General features: G+C 41.2%; 1 protein-coding gene across 3 annotated transcripts; it reads right to left on the bottom strand.

Moving 5' to 3' along the window:
* Positions 1-606: 606 nt before the first annotated feature.
* LOC116309678 (NACHT, LRR and PYD domains-containing protein 12-like) lies at positions 607-22,423 on the bottom strand. Of its 3 annotated transcripts, none has more exons than XM_039617384.1 (10): positions 21,847-22,340; positions 15,875-16,119; positions 10,600-12,579; positions 8,324-8,497; positions 7,463-7,639; positions 6,125-6,301; positions 5,008-5,181; positions 4,749-4,925; positions 4,124-4,291; positions 607-1,494 (listed from the first exon to the last, which is right to left on the bottom strand). In XM_039617384.1, the coding sequence occupies exons 2-10, from the start codon at positions 15,988-15,990 to the stop codon at positions 1,485-1,487; spliced, it is 3,153 nt and encodes a 1,050-aa protein (XP_039473318.1). In that variant the 5' UTR covers positions 15,991-16,119; positions 21,847-22,340; the 3' UTR covers positions 607-1,484. The 3 variants fall into 3 exon arrangements, with proteins under 3 accessions (XP_039473318.1, XP_039473319.1, XP_039473320.1); XM_039617385.1 differs by lacking the exon at positions 21,847-22,340 and adding an exon at positions 21,465-21,671; XM_039617386.1 differs by lacking the exons at positions 5,008-5,181; positions 6,125-6,301; positions 7,463-7,639 and having other exon boundaries at positions 21,847-22,423.
* Between the last annotated feature and the right edge of the window lie 1,674 nt (positions 22,424-24,097).

The following is a 24,097-nucleotide window of genomic DNA, read 5'->3' as shown; positions in this document are numbered from 1 at the left end:
TCGTCACTCTGATGCAGGGCTAACCATTCACAGCTATGGGCAAGATCCACCAGTTAACCTAACCCCAGTAACTGCATGTGTTTGGAAAATAATTATTTTTTGTTATCACTCATCCTGAAAGAAAGTTTAAAGTCAAATCAATAACCATCCCCTGAATCTATCCTGGCAGCTCGTTCCACATGAGCGGCGTCTGAAAGCTCTAAAACGTCTAATAACTACAAGTAAGTTGGCAGTGTGAGAAAGAAGAGCTCTAATGGGTGATGTGGTACTATAATGAGACACTGAAGTAGGCCCATGATAATGATCAGCATAATTAAATTAGCTAATACTAAAATATTACCATTCAACACTGCTACAATCTAACTGTAAAAACAATGGATATTTACAATAAAAGATGTTCGAGCAAAAAAAAAATAACGAGTGAAACTGGATCTGTGCGGTCATACGTATTCACCAAAGAATCTGAAGTGCCGTTATTAGTGTGTGGGGTCACTGTTCTCTCTGAAGTCGTTCCATCTCGCATTAAACTTCACTGAAGTCCAGCTTTAATATCCTCCGAGGAACTTTTGATGGGAGTCAAAGAAAGAGACTGTAACCTGCTCAAAGTTCAGTCTTTTTTCTTTAAAAAGCAAAACTCAAGTAAAAAGAACATAAAGTGTTAGACTTTGTTCAGTGCTCACATACATATACACACATATACACACATATACACACATATACACACATATACACACATATACACACATATACACACACACGTTTGTATAAAATGTTTGTATACTAAATATAGATGTTTGCAGGCACGGAGCCCTAGGCAAAGTTTGATCCACTCGTCTGTGGAAGAGGGAACATACAAACACTATGATCATTACAGTGTGATGATGACTGATGAAATATTCTGTTCAAAGTCAAATTTGTTTCATAGGGATTAAAAAGCACAGCAAAAAACCTGCTAAATGGAGATCCAACCTAACAGCTTGGACACTACACAGAATACAAGCAGCAACATCAGAGAGGGAGTAATAATAAAACACAACACATGAACCAAAACACTAGATTACAGAACTGGACAATCATTAGAATACCCATAAAATAAAATTATCACATTATCATTATTATAGACCCCAAATCACATTAACTACTTCTCACAATATATGAAAATAATACAAGAAATAATAACAGGAAACCAAAGGTTCACAAACAAAACCTGAAAAACTCTAGAACAGTAAGACAGAAATGAACCAAGACCTCAGTGAGACCACGAAAGTGCAGCGATAATAATCACCTCCCCCCAACAGTACAGTGAGATTGGAGGGTTTGTGAATTTAACAGCTGACTCTTTATCTCTGTTAGCGTCATTAAATACAGACTTAGACACCTGGCCCAGTCCAGAGTGTTTCTACACACATGCTGCAGCTGATTCAGCCTCTCTGCACCATCAGGACACTGCCCATCCTCACTCTGCACATGCACCACCTTATTTATCATTTCCACCTGCAGAGCGTAGAGAAAGAGCAGAGGAGATAACAAGTGGCAGTTATGCAGTTTAAATTAATTTCATTGTCAAATGAAATGATTGTGAATGTTTTGTGCTGGTGAATAATATGCTTTGCAGGGAGTGCAGAATTATTAGGCAAGTTGTATTTTTGAGGAATAATTTTATTATTGAACAACAACCATGTTCTCAATGAACCCAAAAACTCATTAATATCAAAGCTGAATGTTTTTGGAAGTAGTTTTTAGTTTGTTTTAGTTTGAGCTATTTTAGGGGGATATCTGTGTGTGCAGGTGACTATTACTGTGCATAATTATTAGGCAACTTAACAAAAAACAAATATATAACAATAATAATAATAATAATAATAATAATAATAATAATAATAATAATGGATTGGATTTATATAGCGCTTTTCAAGGCACTTCTGTCAGTGTTTTGATCTGTTCACCATCAACATTGCGTGCAGCAGCAACCACAGCCTCCCAGACACTGTTCAGAGAGGTGTACTGTTTTCCTCCTTGTAAATCTCACATTTGATGATGGACCACAGGTTCTCAATGGGGTTCAGATCAGGTGAACAAGGAGGCCATGTCATTAGTTTTTCTTCTTTTATACCCTTTCTTGCCAGCCACGCTGTGGAGTACTTGGACGCGTGTGATGGAGCATTGTCCTGCATGAAAATCATGTTTTTCTTGAAGGATGCAGACTTCTTCCTGTACCACTGCTTGAAGAAGGTGTCTTCCAGAAACTGGCAGTAGGACTGGGAGTTGAGCTTGACTCCATCCTCAACCCGAAAAGGCCCCACAAGCTCATCTTTGATGATACCAGCCCAAACCAGTACTCCACCTCCACCTTGCTGGCGTCTGAGTGGGACTGGAGCTCTCTGCCGTTTACCAATCCAGCCACGGGCCCATCCATCTGGCCCATCAAGACTCACTCTCATTTCATCAGTCCATAAAACCTTAGAAAAATCAGTCTTGAGATATTTCTTGGCCCAGTCTTGACGTTTCAGCTTGTGTGTCTTGTTCAGTGGTGGTCGTCTTTCAGCCTTTCTTACCTTGGCCATGTCTCTGAGTATTGCACACCTTGTGCTTTTGGGCACTCCAGTGATGTTGCAGCTCTGAAATATGGCCAAACTGGTGGCAAGTGGCATCTTGGCAGCTGCACGCTTGACTTTTCTCAGTTCATGGGCAGTTATTTTGCGCCTTGGTTTTCCACACGCTTCTTGCGACCCTGTTGACTATTTTGAATGAAACGCTTGATTGTTCGATGATCACGCTTCAGAAGCTTTGCAATTTTAAGACTGCTGCATCCCTCTGCAAGATATCTCACTATTTTTGACTTTTCTGAGCCTGTCAAGTCCTTCTTTTGACCCATTTTGCCAAAGGAAAGGAAGTTGCCTAATAATTATGCACACCTGATATAGGGTGTTGATGTCATTAGACCACACCCCTTCTCATTACAGAGATGCACATCACCCAATATGCTTAATTGGTAGTAGGCTTTTGAGCCTATACAGCTTGGAGTAAGACAACATGCATGAAGAGGATGATGTGGACAAAATACTCATTTGCCTAATAATTCTGCACTCCCTGTAATGTTTACTCGCTATGACAACGCCTTAATATGAAAATTGATTATTTTATGTTGTTTTGTACGGTTCTCATGGCATCTAATAAATGCCAGTAGGAATCAAGAACACCTTGTGTCTGTTATTCTACTTGGAGGGAGTTACATCCAGTACAAAGAGCAGCAGGGACTTTAGTCCCATTCAGGTCAACAAGGTGGCTCAGGTTTGCACTATGAATTAAGTTCAACATACCCAGGATATTTTTCCATTATCTGTCTTTACTTAACCTGACTTCTTTTGGGGTATTAGCTTAAAAATCTACCCAGATTCCAGCCTTCATCATTCAAGTCCAGCCTATTTGAAGCTGGAAAAATTGTGGCTGAAATGTTAACTATGTAAATAAACATTTAACTCAGTATCATGTCTTCATCATCAAGTCATGGCAGTGTAATTGTTATTCTATTAGATTAATACCACAGTTTTCAGTCGCAGCCTCTGTGATATGTAATAGGACATAAGACTATGATTTTTACTAATGCTCATCAGATAAAGGCAAAGACTTAAGATGGTCATCTGTTTCTGAAATATCATTGGACTACTAAACATGACTGAATGTACTAAAAGAAAGACACATGTACAACTGTGATTCGTGGATGTCGGAGCTTCTGGTCTGTAAATATCACATGGATAATAAATTTAATGACAGTTCTCTGATTTTAGGGCTGTGACAAAAATGAAACTGACCAGGTGTTTAGTTTTGAAATGAGAAAACAAAGTGTGAGATCAGATTTAATGCTCCCACGGTTTGATGAGTGAGGACCAACGTCTCTATAAATCTGTAATGTAAGTTGGATTTCAAATGTATTTCGTGTAGACATGAACACAATAACAGTCATTGTTCTCTTTGTGTTCCTGTCTCATAGGCTTCACTGAGAAAAGAGGTACTGAGAAAGCTGTAAATTTACAGGAAACACTGGAGTTTTGCTTTAATTCTTCACTGTGTTAATTATAGTACTGCTGAAAGTACCATGGACTCACTCCAGCAATTTATTTACCTCAGAGTCTCCAGTCTACAGTGTGGACTCTCCACCAGATCAGACAGCTGCTTCACATCTGAATCCTGCAGGTTGTTTCTTCTCATGTCCAGCTGTCTCAGATAGGAGGACTTCAAAGCTGATACCAGATAATCACAGGCAATCTTTGACAAACCACAGTTTTCCAATCTGAAGAAGAAGAAAAAAAGAGTTCATTAGTAAGTTTCAGCTTGAAGTCATTCAGTGTTTCATCATCTGTTGAAAGATGAAGAAGGTTAAAAATATAGAACTATATAATCTTCACATGATGCCAAACTACTGAACTTTTATTTGTTTCAGTCCGATTTTGCACAAAAGATTTAACTTTTTATTTAAATGTCAGCTAGATTTTAAGGTAGAATGGAGTATTTTAGCGTTTCAGAGTGAATTGTGCAGTGGATGATTTTTCTTCTTCTTCTTTGAAGGTTTGAAATGTGAACATTGTTCTGCTGCAGTCAATGGACTAAACCAGAGAAGAAGAAAACAGACTTTACCATGAAGATCCTCAGTGTGGATCAGTATAATATCAGCCTGATGTCTGCAGTTTAGTGTCAGCACAACTTTCACATCATATTCATCTCAGCACAACTAAAACATGCTGACTGACCTCAGAGTTTCAAGTCCACATCCTGGACTCTCCAGGAAACCACACAGATGCTTCACTCCTGGATCCTGCACATCAGTGTTGTTACTCAGCTCCAGATGTTTCAGATGGGATAGGCTGGACTTTAAGGCTGAGACTAGAGAAGCACAGCTGACCTCTGACAACCAGCAGTACTCCAATCTAATTTAAGAATAAAACATGTAAAAAAAAAGTTTCAAACATAAAGATTTGAAAGATAGTGAAAACCAGTCAGTGAACTGACCTCAGAGTCTCCAGTCGACAGTTTGGACTCTCTAGTCCAGCAGACAAACACTTTACTCCTGAATCCTGCAGCTCATTGTAGCTCATGTCCAGCTCTGTTAGATGGGAGGATTTGGACTTCAGAGCTGAGGCCACATTGTCACAGTGAGCTTCTGACAGTCCACAACCAGCCAGTCTGTGGTTAGAGAAAATATAAAATGTGTTTTTATAACAGCAGAAAATCTGCATTATAAAGACAGACTGAATGTATATGAAGATAAAACAGAGAGGTCATAATCTGATGAACATCTGCTCTTCACATCTGTGTTTCAGCTCCTCTTACTGTGTTTGACATGTGAAGCTTTAGGGGCAAAGGTGAGCTTAACGTCAGGTTTGCATCCTGGTAAATAAATTGTTGGAGTGAGTCCTGGCCAAACCAGTAGGTAGAAACAGTCTTACGATGTGAAGTATCTTCAAACTCAGTCCCATCTAACTTGGATTGAGTATGCACACAACACCCTCAGCTCTCCTTCTAACAGTTTCTTTACATTTGAAGTTTCTTTAAATTACCATCTTGACTGTAATTTTCAATCAAGATGGTGAAGTGGTCCCATCTGCTGCAACACCATCTGCGACACTGGCATTGCGCCTGGAAATCGATAAAGGCTGTGTTTCTCAGATTGGTAGATAAGAATTGGCGCATGGAGAACAAGCAGAGGACTGTCTACCTGTTCAAGAAACCTGTTAAACCTCTCAACGGCTGTCAGTGTCTGATCCTTGGCTCTGATTGGCGGTCAAACATGACACAGTACCACTGTATTAAACTAAATGACGCACAACTGTACTGTGTATAGTGTCAAGTGAAAGTGAGATAATGAAGATTTGAATTAATGTTAGAAATAAGATGCAGAAAGAAACCTGCAGTTTCTGGCCATTCTTAGATTGCTGTAATTCTTTGCAAGAATTATCTGAATTACAAATACTAAATTTATGAGAATCCATTAAATTATTTTGAAGACCCATAAACACACACTGAAATTCAAACCCCATTGAAGCTCAGATATTCAGCTTTGAAACAAACTTAATTTGGACTTCTTCTTCTCATGTTTATCTCAGCACAACTAAAACATGGTGCTGACCTTAAAGTCTCCAGTATACAGTGTGGACTCCCCAAAAACACACACAACTGCTTCAGTCCTGAATCCTGCAGGTCGTAGTTGCTGCTCAGGTCCAGTTCTCTCAGATGGGAGGGGTTGGACTTCAGAGCTGAGTTCAGGTAATCACAGCTGACCTCTGACAATCTGCAATTTGTCATTCTGAATAAAGAAAAAAAGATGTAGATATTTAAGTTTCACTTTTTGATGTCCTCATCAGTGAGGTTATTTTTTTAAATCAACAGACTTATTATCATGAATCATCATCATGCCTTCTGTTAACATTAAGATTGAATCAAACTTTAGACACAAACAGGAAGAAGGTCAGACTCCAAACAAACCTGACCACATGACCTCATCTCTCTGAGGTGACCAATAATTGGAGTATAAACTTTACAGAGGTATTCGAATGAGTTCGTTTTTATCTTAAATTTAAGGAACACAGGATTTTTGACAGTTTGGGATTAATAAATTAATAAAGTTTAACCTGACTCAGTATTAATGAAAAGTTAAACAGATAGAGGTTCAACCAGTAATCAAAACAGTACAGAGTTTTTGGAAGTTTTTGGAAGCCATCACTTGTACCAGGTACTGTACATAGCATAAATTTTCACTGCTATGCAGATGACACGCAGCTCTATCTATCCATGAAGCCAGGTAACACACACCAATTAGTTAAACTGCAGGAATGTCTTAAAGACATAAAGACCTGGATGGCCGCTAACTTTCTGCTTCTTAATTCAGATCAAACTGAGGTTATTGTACTCGGCCCTGAAAATCTTAGAAATATGGTATCTAAGCAGATTCTTACTCTGGATGGTATTACCTTGGCCTCCAGTAACACTGTGAGGAACCTTGGAGTCATTTTTGACCAGGACATGTCTTTCAATGCACATATTAAACAAATATGTAAGACTGCTTTCTTCCATTTGTGCAACATCTCTAAAGTTAGAAATATCCTGTCTCAGAGTGACGCTGAAAAACTAGTTCATGCATTTATTACTTCCAGGCTGGACTACTGTAATTCTTTATTATCAGGATGTCCTAAAAACTCCCTGAAAAGCCTTCAGCTGATCCAAAATGCTGCAGCAAGAGTCCTGACAGGGACTAGAAAGAGAGAGCAGATTTCTCCTGTTTTGGCTTCCCTTCATTGGCTCTCTGTTAAATCCAGAACTGAATTGACAATGATGCTTGTCTTTTTGAAAACACGCATGAGACATACTTTCATTGTATACCGATCATTGTTTTATACCTGCAGTTTAGTGTCACTCCAACTTCCAAATCATATGCCTCTTAGCACCCAACTAAAATTTGGTGTCTGACCTCAGAGTTTCCAGTCGACAGTGTGGACTCTCCAGAAAACCACAAAGCAGCTTCACTCCTGAATCCTGCAGGCTGATATTGTCACTCAGGTCCAGATGCTTCAGATGGGAGGGGTTGGACATCAGAGCTGACAGCAGAGAAGCACAGCTGATCTCTGACAACCAGCAGTCCTTCAGTCTGAGTGAAGAGAAAAAACACACACACACACACACACACACACACACACACACACACTAGTAAATCATTGATTAGCTATTAACATATGTTCTCATCAATGTGATTTTCTCAAACACCATGCAGGTCAGACACTAACCACACCTCAAGCAACTGCAATATATGACTTCATCTTTGTCAGTGCAGAGCACTAAAATCATAAATATTACAGTTATCTGCATGTGTTTCACTTTGTCTCAAATGTAACAACCAAAGCAGTTTGAGTAAATTTGAAAGAATAAATCATGTAAATTAAAATCTAATTAGCGATGCTGTTCTTTCAAGTATCTGTAACATTATCATCACATATTTTTCCACACAATAGCATTTACTAAAGCTATCTATACTACAGGCTTAATCCTAATCCGTACCTTAGTCTGAGGTTCAAACTGTGTGTGAGGATGATTTAGAAACCTGATTTTAAAGACTCTCAGTAATTAAATGAATCCTGCTACAGTCTGACAATGAGCCAAAAGAAAAAAACAGTTGTTTGGTCTTTTGGATTCTTCAGGTCATAGTTACTTTTGGTAAGGAAAAATTTCCAAAGCAGACACATCCTGAACATATATGAACAGAAATAAGTTTCAAACTTTCCACCAAATATCTGAACTATAGAAAAATAACAACAGCTGCAGTCAGTGAACTCACCTCAGAGTCTCCAGTCGACAGTTTGGACTCTCCAGACCAGCACACAGAAGCTTCACTCCTGGACACGGCAGGTCATTGTAACTCATGTCAAGCTCTATCAGATGGAAGGGGTTTGACTTGAGAGCTGAGGCCACAACTTCACAGTGAGTCTCTGAGAGACCACAAGAATTCAGTCTCAATTAGAGAAAATATAAAATGTGTTAGTATAAAAGCAGAAACTCTCCATTATAAACACAGACTGAATGTATATGAAGGTAAAAATTTGATTTGATATACCTTTATTAGTCCCACAAGGGGAAATTTCATAAGGCCGCCGACCTATTGCACGCAATGGCGGCGCCATCTTAACATCATAATATGCAAACATCTCACCTGTGATTGTGTGTGAACAGTTTGACAACTGAGCTCTAAAATTCTGATAAAATACAAAATAGCACTTTATTACAAATGTTGGACTAAAGAAAAAGTAACATATTGGATATAAACTTAGCACAAAAGTAAGAAAATTTGGGTTGGTAGAATATTCCATTGCTATAACAATGCTTCTTGGCAATAGATCTTATACCATGAAAATCCTGATTATCTTCCCCTAAATGTGGCCCATTTCTAAGGAAATGAAGGAAAATCCATTTGCGGGTTGAGCAGCAGATTTGAGTATGTCAGTTGCAACCATGAAAAAACTTGCCAAATCTTCTATGCCAGTGCCAAACAGCTTATTCTGTTATTGACTCTTCTTTTGAGCTTCTACTACCCCAGATGCTGCTAATCAGGTGCTTGATTGGTGCCTGTGAGCATGAACCCTGCTACGGTGGTCAGTTGATGTCTGCTCCAAGTATACCATATTTAAATGATTTGGTTAAGGAGAAACTATGCTGCCTGCTGCACCAATCGGGTAACAGCTTTCGGTGGAAGCAGTGTGATGGTGTGGGGCAGAATCTTACTCACTGGAAAAATAAGGCTTTGCATTATTGGAGGAAATCTCAATGCAGAGAGATACTGAGATACTGTAACCAGTGGCAATCCCATATCTCCACAGTCTGGGCCTGGACTCTATCCTCCAGATGACAACACTTGCACGCACAGAGTGGGGTTTATCAGCGACTACGTTTGGGAGTGGAGAGGAAGACCTGTCCACAGTCCTAACCTTAACCTCATTGAACACATGGCTGACTTGTAACAAATGCTATACCACAGTAGTGTGTGACCAAGTTGGTGACCAGGATAAAGTGGTGCCAGGCTGTTGTGGCTGTGTTTGGTTCTTCTGCATGCTAATGAGCTTTAAATTTCCCAGAAATGGGCCATTTGTTTCTTCAATCATTCAATCCATGAAATGACAGTGGAAAAAGTAAATACCAGAGTAAGCTGTTTGGCATTGGCAGAGAAAATCTAACAAGTGTTTCATGGATGCAAACCACATAGTCAGCTGTGCTGCTGCGACACCAAAAGTGTTCATTTAATGGAAACGAGTAGTGAGTGCATAATTGGAACAGGTGGATGGATCAGGAGATTTATACCTTTTAAATTTAGCTTTATCATCTATGCCTCAAAAATGAGCCACCTGGAAACAATGGGTTATAGCTGATTTACTATTTCAAATGATTGGCCTGCCAATGATAACAGTCATAACCTGGCACTGGTGAAATTTTGTGGACTTGGAGCTGATCAGCCTACAGATAGAGTACTGAGGGAATTTACTGGGACCTGTAGCTGCTGGAAGATCAAGACTGAATCCAGTCAGACCTGGCCATGGGCTACAGGCCAACAATGGACAGGTGTTATTGTTCTAACTTTTTTTTAAATCAACTTTTAGCCTATGGATCATTATGGCCCTCAATTGTTCTCTTTGTGGATGATGATCAAAGATTCTAAAGGAGAGGGCGTGTAAAAGATCCACATCTCGGGTTTGGAATATGTTTGTTTTCAGCACTGCAACTCTAGCAGCAATTATTATTATAATTTTTTTGGTTTGGTAGAGGCTGGAGATGCAAACTTCTAATTATTTTTCTGAGTAGAATTGAGTACTAAAACCTGGTACTAAAGAGGCCCTGAAATTAAATTATTAAAGACTAAAGTATCAATAAGTTTTGACTTTGCAGAAAATTAATGGAGAAATGCAGTTTTCAATGCTCACTTCATAGTTCATCTGTAGTTGTCTAAGGAGCTTGGATAGAAAAGCATCTGGACTTCCCCTCTGAGAGGTGAAACATGAAACCTGAGACTAACTAAACTACTAATTAGCACTGATCAATAATGCTAATGATCAGATCTGGACTCACCGAGCTTTTCTGCAGTTCCTCACAACTGGAATAAGTCTGCATCGTCCCTCCAATGATGTGTTGTATTTCTTTAGGTCCAACTCATCCAGAACCTCCTCTGACATCTGCAATATGTGGGCCAGAGCTGAGCAGTGGATCTCAGAGAGTCTCTCTGATCTGTTCTCTGACTTTAGGAACTTTTGGATCTCCTGATGTACTGAGAGGTCGTTCATCTCCATCAGACAGTGGAAGATGTTGATGCTTCTGTCAGGAGAGATTTTATCACTGTTTATCTTCTTCAGGTTGTTGATGACTCTCTGGATGGTTCCTGGACTGTTCTCTGTCTGACCCAGCAGACCTCCTAAGAGTCTCTGGTTGGACTCCAGACAGAGGCCATGAAGGAAGCGAACAAACAGGTCCAGGTGGCCATTTTTACTCTGGAGGGACTTTTCCATGGCTTGTTTAAGGAAATCATCCAGAGATGACCCACTGTACTTTTGTCCCAGGAAGTCCTCCAACACCTTTGTCTTCCTGTTGGTGAAACAGTGGAACATGTAGACTGCAGCCAGAAACTCCTGAATGCTCAGATGAACAAAGCAGTAGACTGGTTTCTGGAAGATCACACACTCTCTTTTGAAGATCTCTGTACAAACTCCTGAGTACACCGAGGCCTCTGTCACATCCAGACCACACTGCTCCAGGTCTTCTTGGTAGAACATGATGTTTCCTTTCTCCAGATGTTCAAACGCCAGCCTCCCCAGCTTCAGAAGAACTTCCCTGTCAGCCTCCGTCAGCTCCTGTGGACTCGTCTCATGTCCCTCATGGTACTTGTTCTTCTTCCTCTTTGTCTGAACCAGCAGGAAGTGTGAGTACATGTCAGTCAGGGTCTTGGGCAGCTCTCCTCTCTGCTCTGTAGTCAACATGTGCTCCAGAACTGTAGCAGTGATCCAGCAGAAGACTGGGATTCTACACATGATGTGGAGGCTCCTGGATGTCTTCATGTGGGAGATGATTCTGCTGGACAGCTCTTCATCACTGAATCTCCTCCTGAAGTACTCCTCCTTCTGGGCGTCAGTGAAGCCTCGTACTTCTGTTAGCCTGTCAACACATGTAGGAGGGATCTGATTGGCCGCTGCAGGTCGGGAAGTTATCCAGACGAGAGCCGAGGGAAGCAGATTCCCCTGGATGAGGTTTGTCAGCAGCTGGCTGACTGATGACTTCTGTGTGACATCAGACAGCAGCTTCCTGTTGGTGAAATCCAATGAAAGTCTGCTTTCATCCAGGCCGTCAAAGATGAACAAAAGCTGAGAGACAGCCAGCTTCTCTGCTGTGACCTTCTGTAATGTTGGATGGAAAACATGGAGCAGCTGCAGAAGACTGTACTGCTCATCTCTGATCAGGTTCAGCTCCCTGAATGAAAGCAGAACCACCACACTGACATGTTGGTTCTCCAAGCCCTCTGCCCAGTCCAGAGTGAACTTCTGCACTGAGAAGGTTTTTCCAACACCAGCCACGCCGTTGGTCAGAACCACTCTAATGGGTCTCTGTTGGTCAGGTAAGGCTTTAAAGATGTCCTGGCACCTGATTGGAGCGTCATCAAAAGTCTTTTTTGAAGCTGTCTCCAGCTGCCTCACCTCATGTTGGGTATGAACCTCTTCACTCTGTCCCTCTGTGATGTAGAGCTCAGTGTAGATCCTGTTGAGGAGGGTTCTACTTCCCGTTTCATCACTTCCTTCAGTCACACGTTCACATCTCCTCCTCAGACTGATCTTATGTTCATCTAAAACCTCCTGCAGTCCAAGTTTGGTTCTGGATCTTTCTCCACACTGGGGACAGGACGAGTCTCCTGATGAAGCAGACTGGTCCCAGTATGAGGAGATGCACTGTCTGCAGAACCAGTGTCCACAGCTGGTAGAGACTGGATCCTTCAGGATGTCCTGACACAAAGCACAGCAGGACAGCTGCTCCTCCTCACAAACACCACTCCTATTACTTCTCTCTCTGTGAACAAATGTTTTCATCATTTGGTGTAAGTGAAAAAGATCTAGATCTGACAAAACATGTAAAATCCTGGATAGTCACTGTGAAGGGTTAGTGTGCAGCTACTTTCCTGTTTTAACTCAAGACTTGAATTAAATTTATGCTTCCTTTAGACCTTTTAAAGACATGCTCTACTTTCAGCTACTGGCACCCAAAAGTATCAAATTCATATTTAAATGATCCCCCTTGTCTCTTTTTTTAACATGAAGGATTAAAACAACAGATTTAGTTCAGAATTCATAACATTTCGATATGACTCGAAACACATCTCTCCCTCACAAACTAAATCACCTTGAAACCCATCCATCCATCCATCCATCCATCCATCCATCCAGTTTCTTCTTCTTCCACTTACCTGGGGCTGGGTTGCAGGGGCAGCAGCCTAAGCCGAGAAGCCTCTCATCCCCTTCCCACATAGCAAAATTGATATGGCCCAGATCTGGCTCACACAATGTGCTTACATATGGCCCACATATGTAAGAATGACGGCCCTTTGGTGGCCCTGATCTGGGCCACCAAAGGGCCGTCATTCTTTGCAGTATGTGGGCCATGTCTAAGTTGTGTGCAGCCACAGGCCAGTTGCAGACACACTGCTGGCCCTGTGCTGGCCCAGAACAGTTTCAGCTCTGGCCCCAGATGTCAGCCTAATGTGTACCTTAATCAAGCCATGTAATAACAACATGTGCTGGAACATAATAGTGCAAAAGTAACATGATGAAACACTGTTCAGACAGTGAATGGACTGATTCTTATATAGCGCTTCTGTACTCTCCTGGATTACTCAAAGTGCTCTATACAACACGCCCCAATCAGACACTTTTTCTAAATTGAGTGCTTTCTAACTACATTCATGCACATTCACACTCTTGACATGCAGATTGGAGGAGCCAGGGATGGAAACGCTAACCTTCCGATCAGTAGGTGACCTGCTCTACCTCCTGAGCTACAGCCACTGAGTGGTAAACATGAGTAAACCCTCACTAGGTTTAGGATAAAGTGTACACTCACAAACCTGTCAAAGCTGCATTTGAAACGTTGGCTACCATAGCAGTATAGTATTGCAACATGGCATTTGGGTCTTCTAACTAAAAGAGGAGAATAGGAACATAAATAGTGCCATCATTGTCAGACCTGGCCCACATCTGGTAGACATACACCCTACCATGATATCAGTCAGTCAGAAGTGCCAGCTTGATGACGAATCGGGGCCAGACCTGTTTTCTATGAGCCTGGGCCACATAACCCAAACCGCAATCGGGCCAGATGTGGAATGCCATCACATAAACAGTGCCATCTTGCCAGGCCTGGCCCATATCTGGATGACATACCACTTATCATGCCAGAAGTCAGCCAGCAGTGCCGGCTTGACACCAGATCCAGGCCAGACCTGTCTGCTATGTGGGTTTGATAGATGAGTCTATCAAATCTGATCCATAATCCTCTTTTCCCCAGACCCTGCTTCCTCCACTGAAATATTCCTTCTACTGCCCGACAATTTTCTCAGTCGAAACTAGCAGTTCTCCACCCGCACTATACACAGTGCGAGTAGAGCACTGCTTTTCCCTCCTGAGTCACCCTAGAGTTTGTCAGAATCTCTTCGAGACAGTCCAAAGGTTATTTCCATGACCTCTTCACACTTCTCCTACACCCAACTTTTTGCTTCAGCCACTGCCCGAGCTGCATTCTGCTTGGCCTGTCAGTACCTTTCAGCTGCTTCTGATATCCCATAGGCTAACCAAGCCCGATAGGACTCCTTCTGGTGGCTCTCTTCACCTCTGGTGTCCACCATTTGGTTCGGGGGTTTCTACCATAACAGGTACCAACCACCCTGGTGCCATGTGCACTTATGGACATCCTTATGTTCGAACATGGTGTCTATTATGGACAAACTGTGGTTTGCACCGAAGTCCAATAACAAAACTCTGCTCAGGTTCAGATCTGGCAGGCCATTCCTCCTAATCACGCCCCTCCAGGCCTCACTATCATTGCCCAGATGAGCGTTGAAGTCTCCCCGTATGAGTCCCCAGATTGAGCACCCTCAAGCACCCTGCCTAGGTACTCCAAGAAGGCTGGGTACGCTGAACTGTCATTTAGCGCATAAGCACAGGTAACAGTCAGCACCCATTCCCTAACCCAAAGTTGCAGAGAACAAACCCTCTCGTCCACCGGGAGAAACCGCAACATGCAGGCAGCAAGCCAAGGGGATACTAGGACACGCATCCCAGCCCGCTGCCTCTCACCAAGGGCACAACTTCAGACTGAGACAGAGTCCAGCCCCTCACCAGGAGTTTGGCTCCAGAGCCCAAGCCATGCATTGAGGTGAGCCCCACTATATCTAGCCAATATATCTCAACCTCATGCACTAACTCATGCTCCTTCCCCATCAGAGAGGTGATATTCCATGACCCAAGTCACTAGTTTTGGTAGCCAGGGATTGACACATTGCACTAGATCTCAGTGTACTTCCAACCCAGCCATTCCCTCAGAGAAAACCTGGTTCATCCCAAAGGCAAAACTCCCAAACACAAACTTAAGGATGTAGTATATGCTGTCCAGTGCAGCGAGGAATGCTTAGATCTTTATAAATGCATGGCACAATGCAGAAGAGCAGGACAGGACAAGACTCAGCTGTACATCTGCACCTAAAGGTCAAAGGTCACTCTTTTAAGGGACACCATTGTTCACATTTTCGACAGCGGGGAAAGATGGTTTGAAAGAAACGTGAAAGAAGCCATCTATGTTCACTTTGAACGACCATCTTTGAACAGGGGGCGGGGTTATGACACCAACTGCCTGCCACCAAAAACACAGTCTGAGATCCTTCCCAGGCGCCTCGAGTCGCTCTAACATCTTTCATCAGGTGACCTAAGTAAGTAACATGATAGGGTGAGGCACAGTCTCACAGTGAGACACACTATTGATCATGTGGGTCTTTAATATGATGTTCATGATAATAACATTAATTTTCTTCTTTTCTTTTTTTTTTTCAAAAACAACCACAAATTAAGAATCAGGCAGGATAATCTCCCATGTTAATTCTTCTCTCTCTCAACTAGAAATCATTTGCAGCAAATATCTGAAACACAGAAATACACTCAATATTTCCAGCTTATCAACTCTCTCCAGAATCCACCTTAAGAAAGTTACACTACAGTTTAAAGCAGAAATAGGATCTACTTAATTTACACTGTCGCATATATAATATGGCATCTCTGGGATAAAGAGATTAAAAATAAGTCAGTGGCAGTTCTCTTACTTTGTGTCCAAGGCTCTGGGTTCATTACTGAAGGCCAGTGGATCTGCTTTGGACTGGTTACAGTTACATTGTGAAGAGTCGGCGCCGTCCTTCTCGTTTTCCACACATTTATTCATCTTCTACTCTTTAGTATGAGAGGTAAACAACAAACAGTGACTGTGAGCCCAGGGCCTTTGTTTGACCCCCAACACTGAGCTAAGGGGAAACATCGAGTTGATCAGAGGTAGTTCAGTCCAGTGGTCACCCTGAAATAATGAAAAAAGCAGTGATCAATGGGGCTACAATACCATGAAAAAAAGCATCTGTCACTTTAACTTTTGTGTGTGTGACCACTACATAAATGAAACAAATGAATGGGCGGGGTCTCAGGAGGAATGCCGAGTTGAGCCATGTTGTTTTTCTTAAATCACAGAAAGAGAGAAAAGAACCATTTAGATGTTAGAGACAGATTTTTTTTTAACACGAGACACATTCAAACACTAAATTCTGAGACATTTGTCCTACATTTCAAAATGTTGCTCCAAATAATTGAATGACTATATTTCAATATGTGAACATATTTCATTAAAAATAATGACAGAACACAGTGTCATTATTTACAGTGTCATTAAAAAACTCTACATTCAAAGCTATTGCACTCATCTTCATTCAAATATTCACGACATCTCCAGCATAAGAACACCTATGGTCAATGGTAACTTTATTGTCCCCAGTGGGAAACTGATTTGCAGTCGTGTAATGCTCAGAGGACGGTCTGAACATAATACAACAGAGGTTGTCTTCCACAGCACGTGCCTGTTATAAAAGTCCACAAGCTGGACCTTAGACCTCCCTGAAATCTGACCAGCCACTTTAACCAGGTTACTAAGTCTAGTCTTATTGGTCAAAGACAAATTACCATACCAGCAGTGGAGGAGGGAGACAACAACCCTGTGGTGAACCAGTAGAGAAATTTAAAGATCTGAGATCTGTCAGTTAAAAAGTCTAAAATCAAACTAACACGATTAAAATCAAGTTTAAATTGATTAAGAAGTTTATCAGCTAAGAGATGTAGCTGAATAGTATTAAAGGCTGAAGAACAATCAATAAATAAGAGCCGAGCATGAGCTTTGGCCCCATCCAGATGGTGATATAAGAAATTTAATAAAGTAGTCACTGCATCACCAACACCTCTACGAGGCCTGTGTGCAAATTGTAGTTGATTGATAAGCTTTTCTACCTGCTGCAGAATCTTCTTCCTGATAAGTCTTTCAAAGGACTTCATCACTAAAGATGTTGAAGCGACAGGCCTAAAATAATTTAATGATGTAGGTTTTGTGTTTTTGCAGCTGGAGAAATAATTGAGTTTTTCCATACCTCTGGACCCTCCTGTTGCTGAAGTGATAAAAGAAAGATGTAAGAAAAGATGCCGCATAATTGCTCAGCACACATTTTGTAGCACCTGGCTACATATTATCAGGCGCTGGACTTTTATTAGTCATAGTTGTTTCAAAAAGATTTTCCACCCTTCTTTCATCAAAGGACAAAGCTTTAATAAAAGCTTGTTTTCTTTCATGAATCAGCCTTATAAGAGCTCTCGAAGACCATGGTTTGTTATTAGGGTTAGATCTCTTTTCACACCATTTCTGATTAATATATAAACACACTCCTCCGTGAGATTTCTGGGTAACTCTGGGATCCCGATCCAAACGTATGGGAAACCCGAATCCATTTAATTCCAGAGAATTAGGGTCAGAATCCCTGAGCCAAGTCTCTGTGAATACCATTAGATATGTATCCCTGTGGACACGTAAATGCATGACATTCAAATGCAGTTCATCCAGTTTACTCCTCAGAGACTGCACATTAGCCGGGATTAGTGATGGCAAAAGGAAAATGATTGTATCTTATTTGCTTTCTCAATCGCTGTGTAGATCTCCCTTCTTACACCACTTCCTTATTTTGACTTTATTAAAATCTAAAGTGCTCCTGTGATTACTGGATAATCCAGGGCTGGAAAACACTGAAGGGTGAAAAGAATCCAGAGACGGGCCTTTCCACTGAAGATCCAGAAGAAACTTCAGTGAGTATGTAATTGTTTGTGAGTGACAAAGACTTGAAACAACTGTCAGGATTGCCAATAAAACCATGTGAAATAAAAACCCCAACCTCGGTAAAAAAAAAAAAAAATTCCACAGAGCACAAACCGATGCTTAAGGATTTCCTCAGGCTCAAAATAAGATAACAATGCAACTAAAAAAAAAGCAATAAAGTTAAAAAACTGAAAACTGACAGACACAGACAACCTGCTGGAGCAGCGCCCCCTTTCAATCGATGACCAATCATAAAATGACAAATAATTCAAAGCTTCATAAAGATTAGTTTGATTATTTTTTATTTATCAAATAACAGTGATTTCTATAATAACGTATGGCAAACTCTTCTAAACAAAATGGATCAACTGAGCTCCGACTACTCCACAGACATTATCTGAGGAACAGGTCATGAAGAGCATTTACAATAAAAACTAAAACTATAACACGGTGCTGCAAATAAGCTGAGAGCAACGAGACAGGAAGTAAAAGTAATGCTGCCAAAGATCATTAATCTTGTGAATTCACGATCATCACAGCAGTAAAATAAACACTTTGCACAGTGGGGGAAAAATGATTTGATGCTCTGCTGAATTTGTACGTTTGCTCACTAAGAAACGAACAGGTCAGACGTTTTATGGAAGTTTTATTTTAATGGGCGAGAGACAAAAATACACAAAAGATATAAACTGATTTGCATTTCTCTGATTGAAATAAATATTTGGTCCACCAACAAAACATGACCTAGTACTTCCCAGAATTCTGGCTTCTGCAGATTGACAGATTACAATTGGCCAATCAATCAATTACAGATACTCCTGACCTCCACTCTCACTGTACATAAAGCACACCTGTCCACAGATTCAGTTTCTTCCATTCCACCCTCTCCACCACCAAGGACACGACCAAAGAGCCATCAAAGGAGGTCAGGGACAAGACTGTAGACCTGCACGAGGCTGGGCTACAAAACCATCAGTAAGACACTCGGTGAGAAGGTGACAACTGTTGGTGCCATTATTCTGAAATGGAAAAAATATAGTGACCATCAATGGACCTCGATCTGGAGCTCCATGCAAGTCGTTGTGTCGTGGAGGAACCACACTACGTTGGAACAGATGGGAGGGAGTTTTTCTGGATTTTGGTCCATTTCCTGTCTCTCTCCATTGAAATGAAACTTCCACACAAATTAGAAACTGTTCATTTCTTTGTAAGTACAAAATCAGCTGGAGATCTAATAATTATTTCTCCCACTATACTGTACTGCTTGTGCTGCTGTTAAACTAACAGCTGAACATTACAAATAAGTGAAACTTGAAACACATGTTGGTGTGTAACATCCAGCACGTCAGTGGCAGAAAAAGGTAACAGACAACAACAAAGAAAAATAGATCAACCAAATATACATTTCCTTACTTTTCTGTGCCAAGTTTAGATACCTGGAGCTGTCACCATGCAGGGTGACTTCTACTTTGCTTTAGGTGCCGTACTGTCCCGAGCATTATTCAGATCTTTTTAGCTGCATTCAGTTACATCTTTCACTCACTAAATCATCTTCTAATGCATCAGAATCAGAATACCTTATTAATCCCTGAATTCATGTGTCAGTCATCCATAATAAACACACTGCATGTCTGTGCACGTTTCTCTATTTAAAGTCGGGTTTGACCGGTTTGCTCGGACACATATTAGCTGCCTCACACAGACATGTAGAGAATCACCTTATTCCTGTCATGCTTCACTAACAGGTGAATGTCTGTTTATTTTCAGAGTTAATAAAGAAATGTGCGTCTTGTTCCTCTCTGTCGGGATTATGGAAAGGCTTTAAGACTAATTTGAATAGTTTACATGTCTGTAAAATGCAGTTATTGGTCTTGACTGCAGTGTGGGTGAGGATCACTTTAGCTGTTTGAAATCACAGTCTTTGGTTTCTTTCTGTATGATGATGATGTATCATCATACAGCATCCTACGGGACGGTACACACCCAGGACACCGGGTGTTTAAGCTGCTGCCGTCTGGCAGGAGGTTCAGGCTGCTGAGGTCCCGAACAAATAGACTCAAGAACAGCTTTTACAACAGGGCAACAGCCCTGATCAATGCAAATAGCTAAACCTGACTAGCTACCTACCTGGACTTACCGTTAACAACGGTAAAAACAGTAATAATAATAATAATATTTATATTATAACAAGGTGCAATAATAATTAATGTGCAATAATAAGAGTAATACAAATACACTTATTCTTCTTTTTTATTACTAAGTTATTATACTGTGTTGTTGTTGTTTGTGTTGCGTTGTGATGTGTCGTATCGTGTCGTGTTGTGTTACATGTAGTGCCGACGTAGGACAGTTTTCCAATTTCATTGTACTACTGTACTATGTATGACTGTGCAATGACAATAAAGAGTTATCTATCTATCTATGTGGCAAATGTATTTATTTTTTCTTCCCCTTATCATGTGGATTAAAATAGATTAAAAAAAATACACAACAGTTTTCCTAAAATGATATAAAGTATATGCAAAATTCTTTTTATGGCAAATGTTTTTCAATGTTTCAAACAGATCGAGACACATGCTGATGCCTGCAGACTGATCCTGGAGGACATCCGTCAAAGACACAGACTTCTGGATACTCCCCTGGGCTGAAGGGTGCTTTGAGGGACTATAGCTGGTGATGGAGCCAGAAGGCAGATTTTTCCTCGGCCGAGTCTCATTTTAATACTTTGCTATGGAGCATTTTAGTAATTTGCACCTCATCTTGTTGTAGTGTTGCATTAGAGATCCAGCATAGTTTTTATCGCTGTGTTATATTAAAGTTCAAAGAAGTGTGCGTCACATGCTTTCTGTGTTGAGTCGAAATTCATGTTTGTAACTGTCCAACAATAAGAAAATGACTTGGTTAGAGATGTCAAAAGTGCCTCGAACCAAAGACCTCTTTTCCTTCCATCTCCAGCTACAGTCGAAAGTAATTTGTGTGCCTGTGTGGTTGTTAAAAAGGCTTGTTTTCTACAAGCACCGCCACACTCTTATTAAATGACCTCAACTACATCTGTGATCGTTTTCACGTGATGTGGAGCGCTCACAGAGAAAGGAACAAAAGGCACCAACATCCAAAGAGGAGCAGAAGCAATGACAGGATCTGCTGTTTGTGAAGCCTGTTTAAATCTACATCAGTTTATCCCACCATGGAAAATGACCCCAAAAGGCCTTTTAAACAACCCTGTGTTTTTGGAGTTTGCTGAAATCACGAGGTGCACCTAAAAGCACCGTGAATCGCGACACACCTTGAACCGTAAATAACCATATAGGGGCGCAAAAATATTTCCAGGGTAACCGGCGTGACCTTGGTGATTCGAAAGCGGTAACTGGGGCTAACCGGAGGCGCTTTCACCATGCCACAAACGAAACACAGGTCAGATTATCAAACCGGAAATAGCTGGCGTGTTTATGGTTTATGCTTTTAATAAGAGTCCGTGCACGTGGAGAAGACACGGCCGTGGGCTAAGCGGTCCTTACGTGGAAATAAGGTGAACATCCTTCTGTCTGCGTGTGGCGCGACCAGTTTACGCCTGAGAGACGAGCCTGCTGGGTGGTTGCTATGGTGATGGAGTCAGATAAACAGACTCCAGCTGTAAACCAGTGTCACCGACCAGCTTATATATCGATACTGGGAGCTCGTCATACAGGAGCTGTCTGTCCCACAAATCCCGCTCATAACCCCCCCCCCCCAGGAAGTGATTCAAGTGTTTAAAAAACAGAAACTTTTCAACAAGTCAAACACAGTTTCAGGCTCACTCTGATCTGTTTCACCCACCCTTCACTGAGTCACGCAGGTTATTACAGACGGAATAAAACAACACTGATAAGAAGCGCAGGAGAAAGCTGAAGTCACACTCACCCTGCTCCAGGCTCGACGTTTCTGCGCTGCTTCCTGCACCCTCACACCGCCCCATCAGCTGCTGCTTTCTCCTCCCCCCTCCCTTTACAGGAAATCAGCTGAATTTCGGCAGGCGTGTGAGAGACAGAGAGATACGGGACTAGGTGGAGAAAAGTGGCTTTAACTTTGAATACTTGTGCACAAGAAACCTTTCCTCCCCAAGACTGAAGATATTTTTTAAAGAAATTTAAATCCTGCAAACAAACTTCAACACGGGATTCAAAGCTCCTGTCACGCAGGTTTTTCCTGGTTTTACTTCAACCTAAAGCATCAGTGGTTAACCAGCATCACAAACACAGTCATGATGATAATGATAGTCCAGACGAACTTCAGCAGGCTGTATGTTTAAAGAGTTACTTTAAAGGTGTGTATTATTATTAAATGCGTGGAAAGGATCCACACAGTGTTTTATCTCACCCATCCTTTGTGTCCAAACCTGACAGGTACATTTCCCCATCTTTACTTTAAGTTTCTATTTCAAGTCATGTCCTGTCTTATTTTGTAATCTTCTGTACTTTCCACATTTTCACTTCCTCTTATTATTGGTTTCCCTCATCTGTAACTTTGTCATGTCGTTCTCGCGTGTCGTGTCTCGCTTTTAATCTCTTGGCAGTGGTCAGATCATCTGTGAAGGTAAATATGTTTAAAATGTGAGAGAGCTTTTATTACAGTCGAACCTTTCTTAGTATATAGTCCTCTTCAGTTCCCGAGTGACCTGACCCACAGAAACAGGTCAGCTTCATACTCTGTCACTTCACCCACAGCACACACAGCATGAGCTGTAGTGTGCGCCAGGGGCCATTTTAGCCCATTTTAAGCACCCCCAAAGATTTCTTACACAGGGAACAGTGACAGGCACAACAGAAACTGTTAAACTGCTTGAGAGACTTGACCACCAAATATGATAGACAGATTTTCCAACCTCAAGGTGAGGCCACATAGGTTAAAATAAAATAAAAAATCTGCAGAGCCGTAGTATCTGCAGTAAAGATCTTTTCATACATTGTATACATTGTACCAGAGGCCAAGTTGCCTCCATTTTCATTATTTTCTTTTATTAATATCTTGAACATTTGTACATTTTGAGGATTCTTGTTTTTGGAGTATTTTTATGTATCTGTATTATATTATACACACACATTAAAAGTGAATCTCTGTCCAAATAATGCGCTCTGTTTACTTCTTACTCACTATGAGCATCATTCATTATTCTCCGCAGTAATTAAGGTTAGGATATGTATTTTTTTTATTCCAATCCATTCTTCTTTGGCAGTATTTAAATAAATTTTATCAGATTTGATGGTTTTGTTACAAACTTTTCAAAAAAGTGTTTTGCTTTTCTTTCACAAATGTGGGGATTAAATTGTGTTAAAATGTACAAAACAGTGATGTCATGTTTTGTGACGAGGACCCAGGCACAGAGAGACTTGATGAATTTAAGAATCTTATGATTTAATAAAGAAATTTGCAGATTTGCACAGAGATGGTAAAATGATGATGACTGATAACAGAGATGAAGACAACAGAGGATGAGGACAGGGAGGAACAGGTTTAAATGCACCAAGGAGACAGTCAGAGGGAACTCGGGACAACTGGAGACATTTAAGGATGCAGGGACTGACAGAGACAGGGAAGAAGTCTCATTATGACGAGTAAAGTTTATCTTGCCTGGCTGGGCAGCTCTCTGGGTGCTCAGCACCCCCAAAGCTCTGATCCTAGAAGCGCCCCTGGTGTGCGCCTGGAAAGATGTTTAGGCTGATTTCTGGGGCTTTTCCTCACCAGGGTTGTTTGCCACACAGACGGTCTGTCAAAGTCTGCACTGGCAGCCTTACATAAACCCTCTGGATGTTATCCTGGTCTCTTGTGTCCGGCATTTATTCCTGTTTCCTGTAATTTGCATTGCCACAGTTGGGTGGCAGGCCGAGGTATGTTGTGTTAGCAGAGGCTAATGAAGCTGCAGCAGTACTCTGGATATTGAAAGCTGACAATCAGCACCTTCAGTGCCCCCCTCCCACATTTACATTGCTATACATAGTTTGTTCTAAATGTCTCACATGTTCTGTCATATTTCCAACTCTTCTCTTTGTATTTAACAACTTCTGTCTGAAATCCTCACACAGCCTGACTCCTGGTTTGTTTTCACACCTCCTAACTTCACCTTTATTAGCTTTTACATCCATGTCTTTCTTTTCTTTACATGACACAGAGAGAT

Source organism: Oreochromis aureus, linkage group 9 (genome assembly GCF_013358895.1).
Source record: "Oreochromis aureus strain Israel breed Guangdong linkage group 9, ZZ_aureus, whole genome shotgun sequence".
Lineage (NCBI taxonomy): Eukaryota > Metazoa > Chordata > Actinopteri > Cichliformes > Cichlidae > Oreochromis > Oreochromis aureus.
Note: the sequence above shows the minus strand (reverse complement) of the source record. Positions and strands in the feature narration are given on the sequence as shown.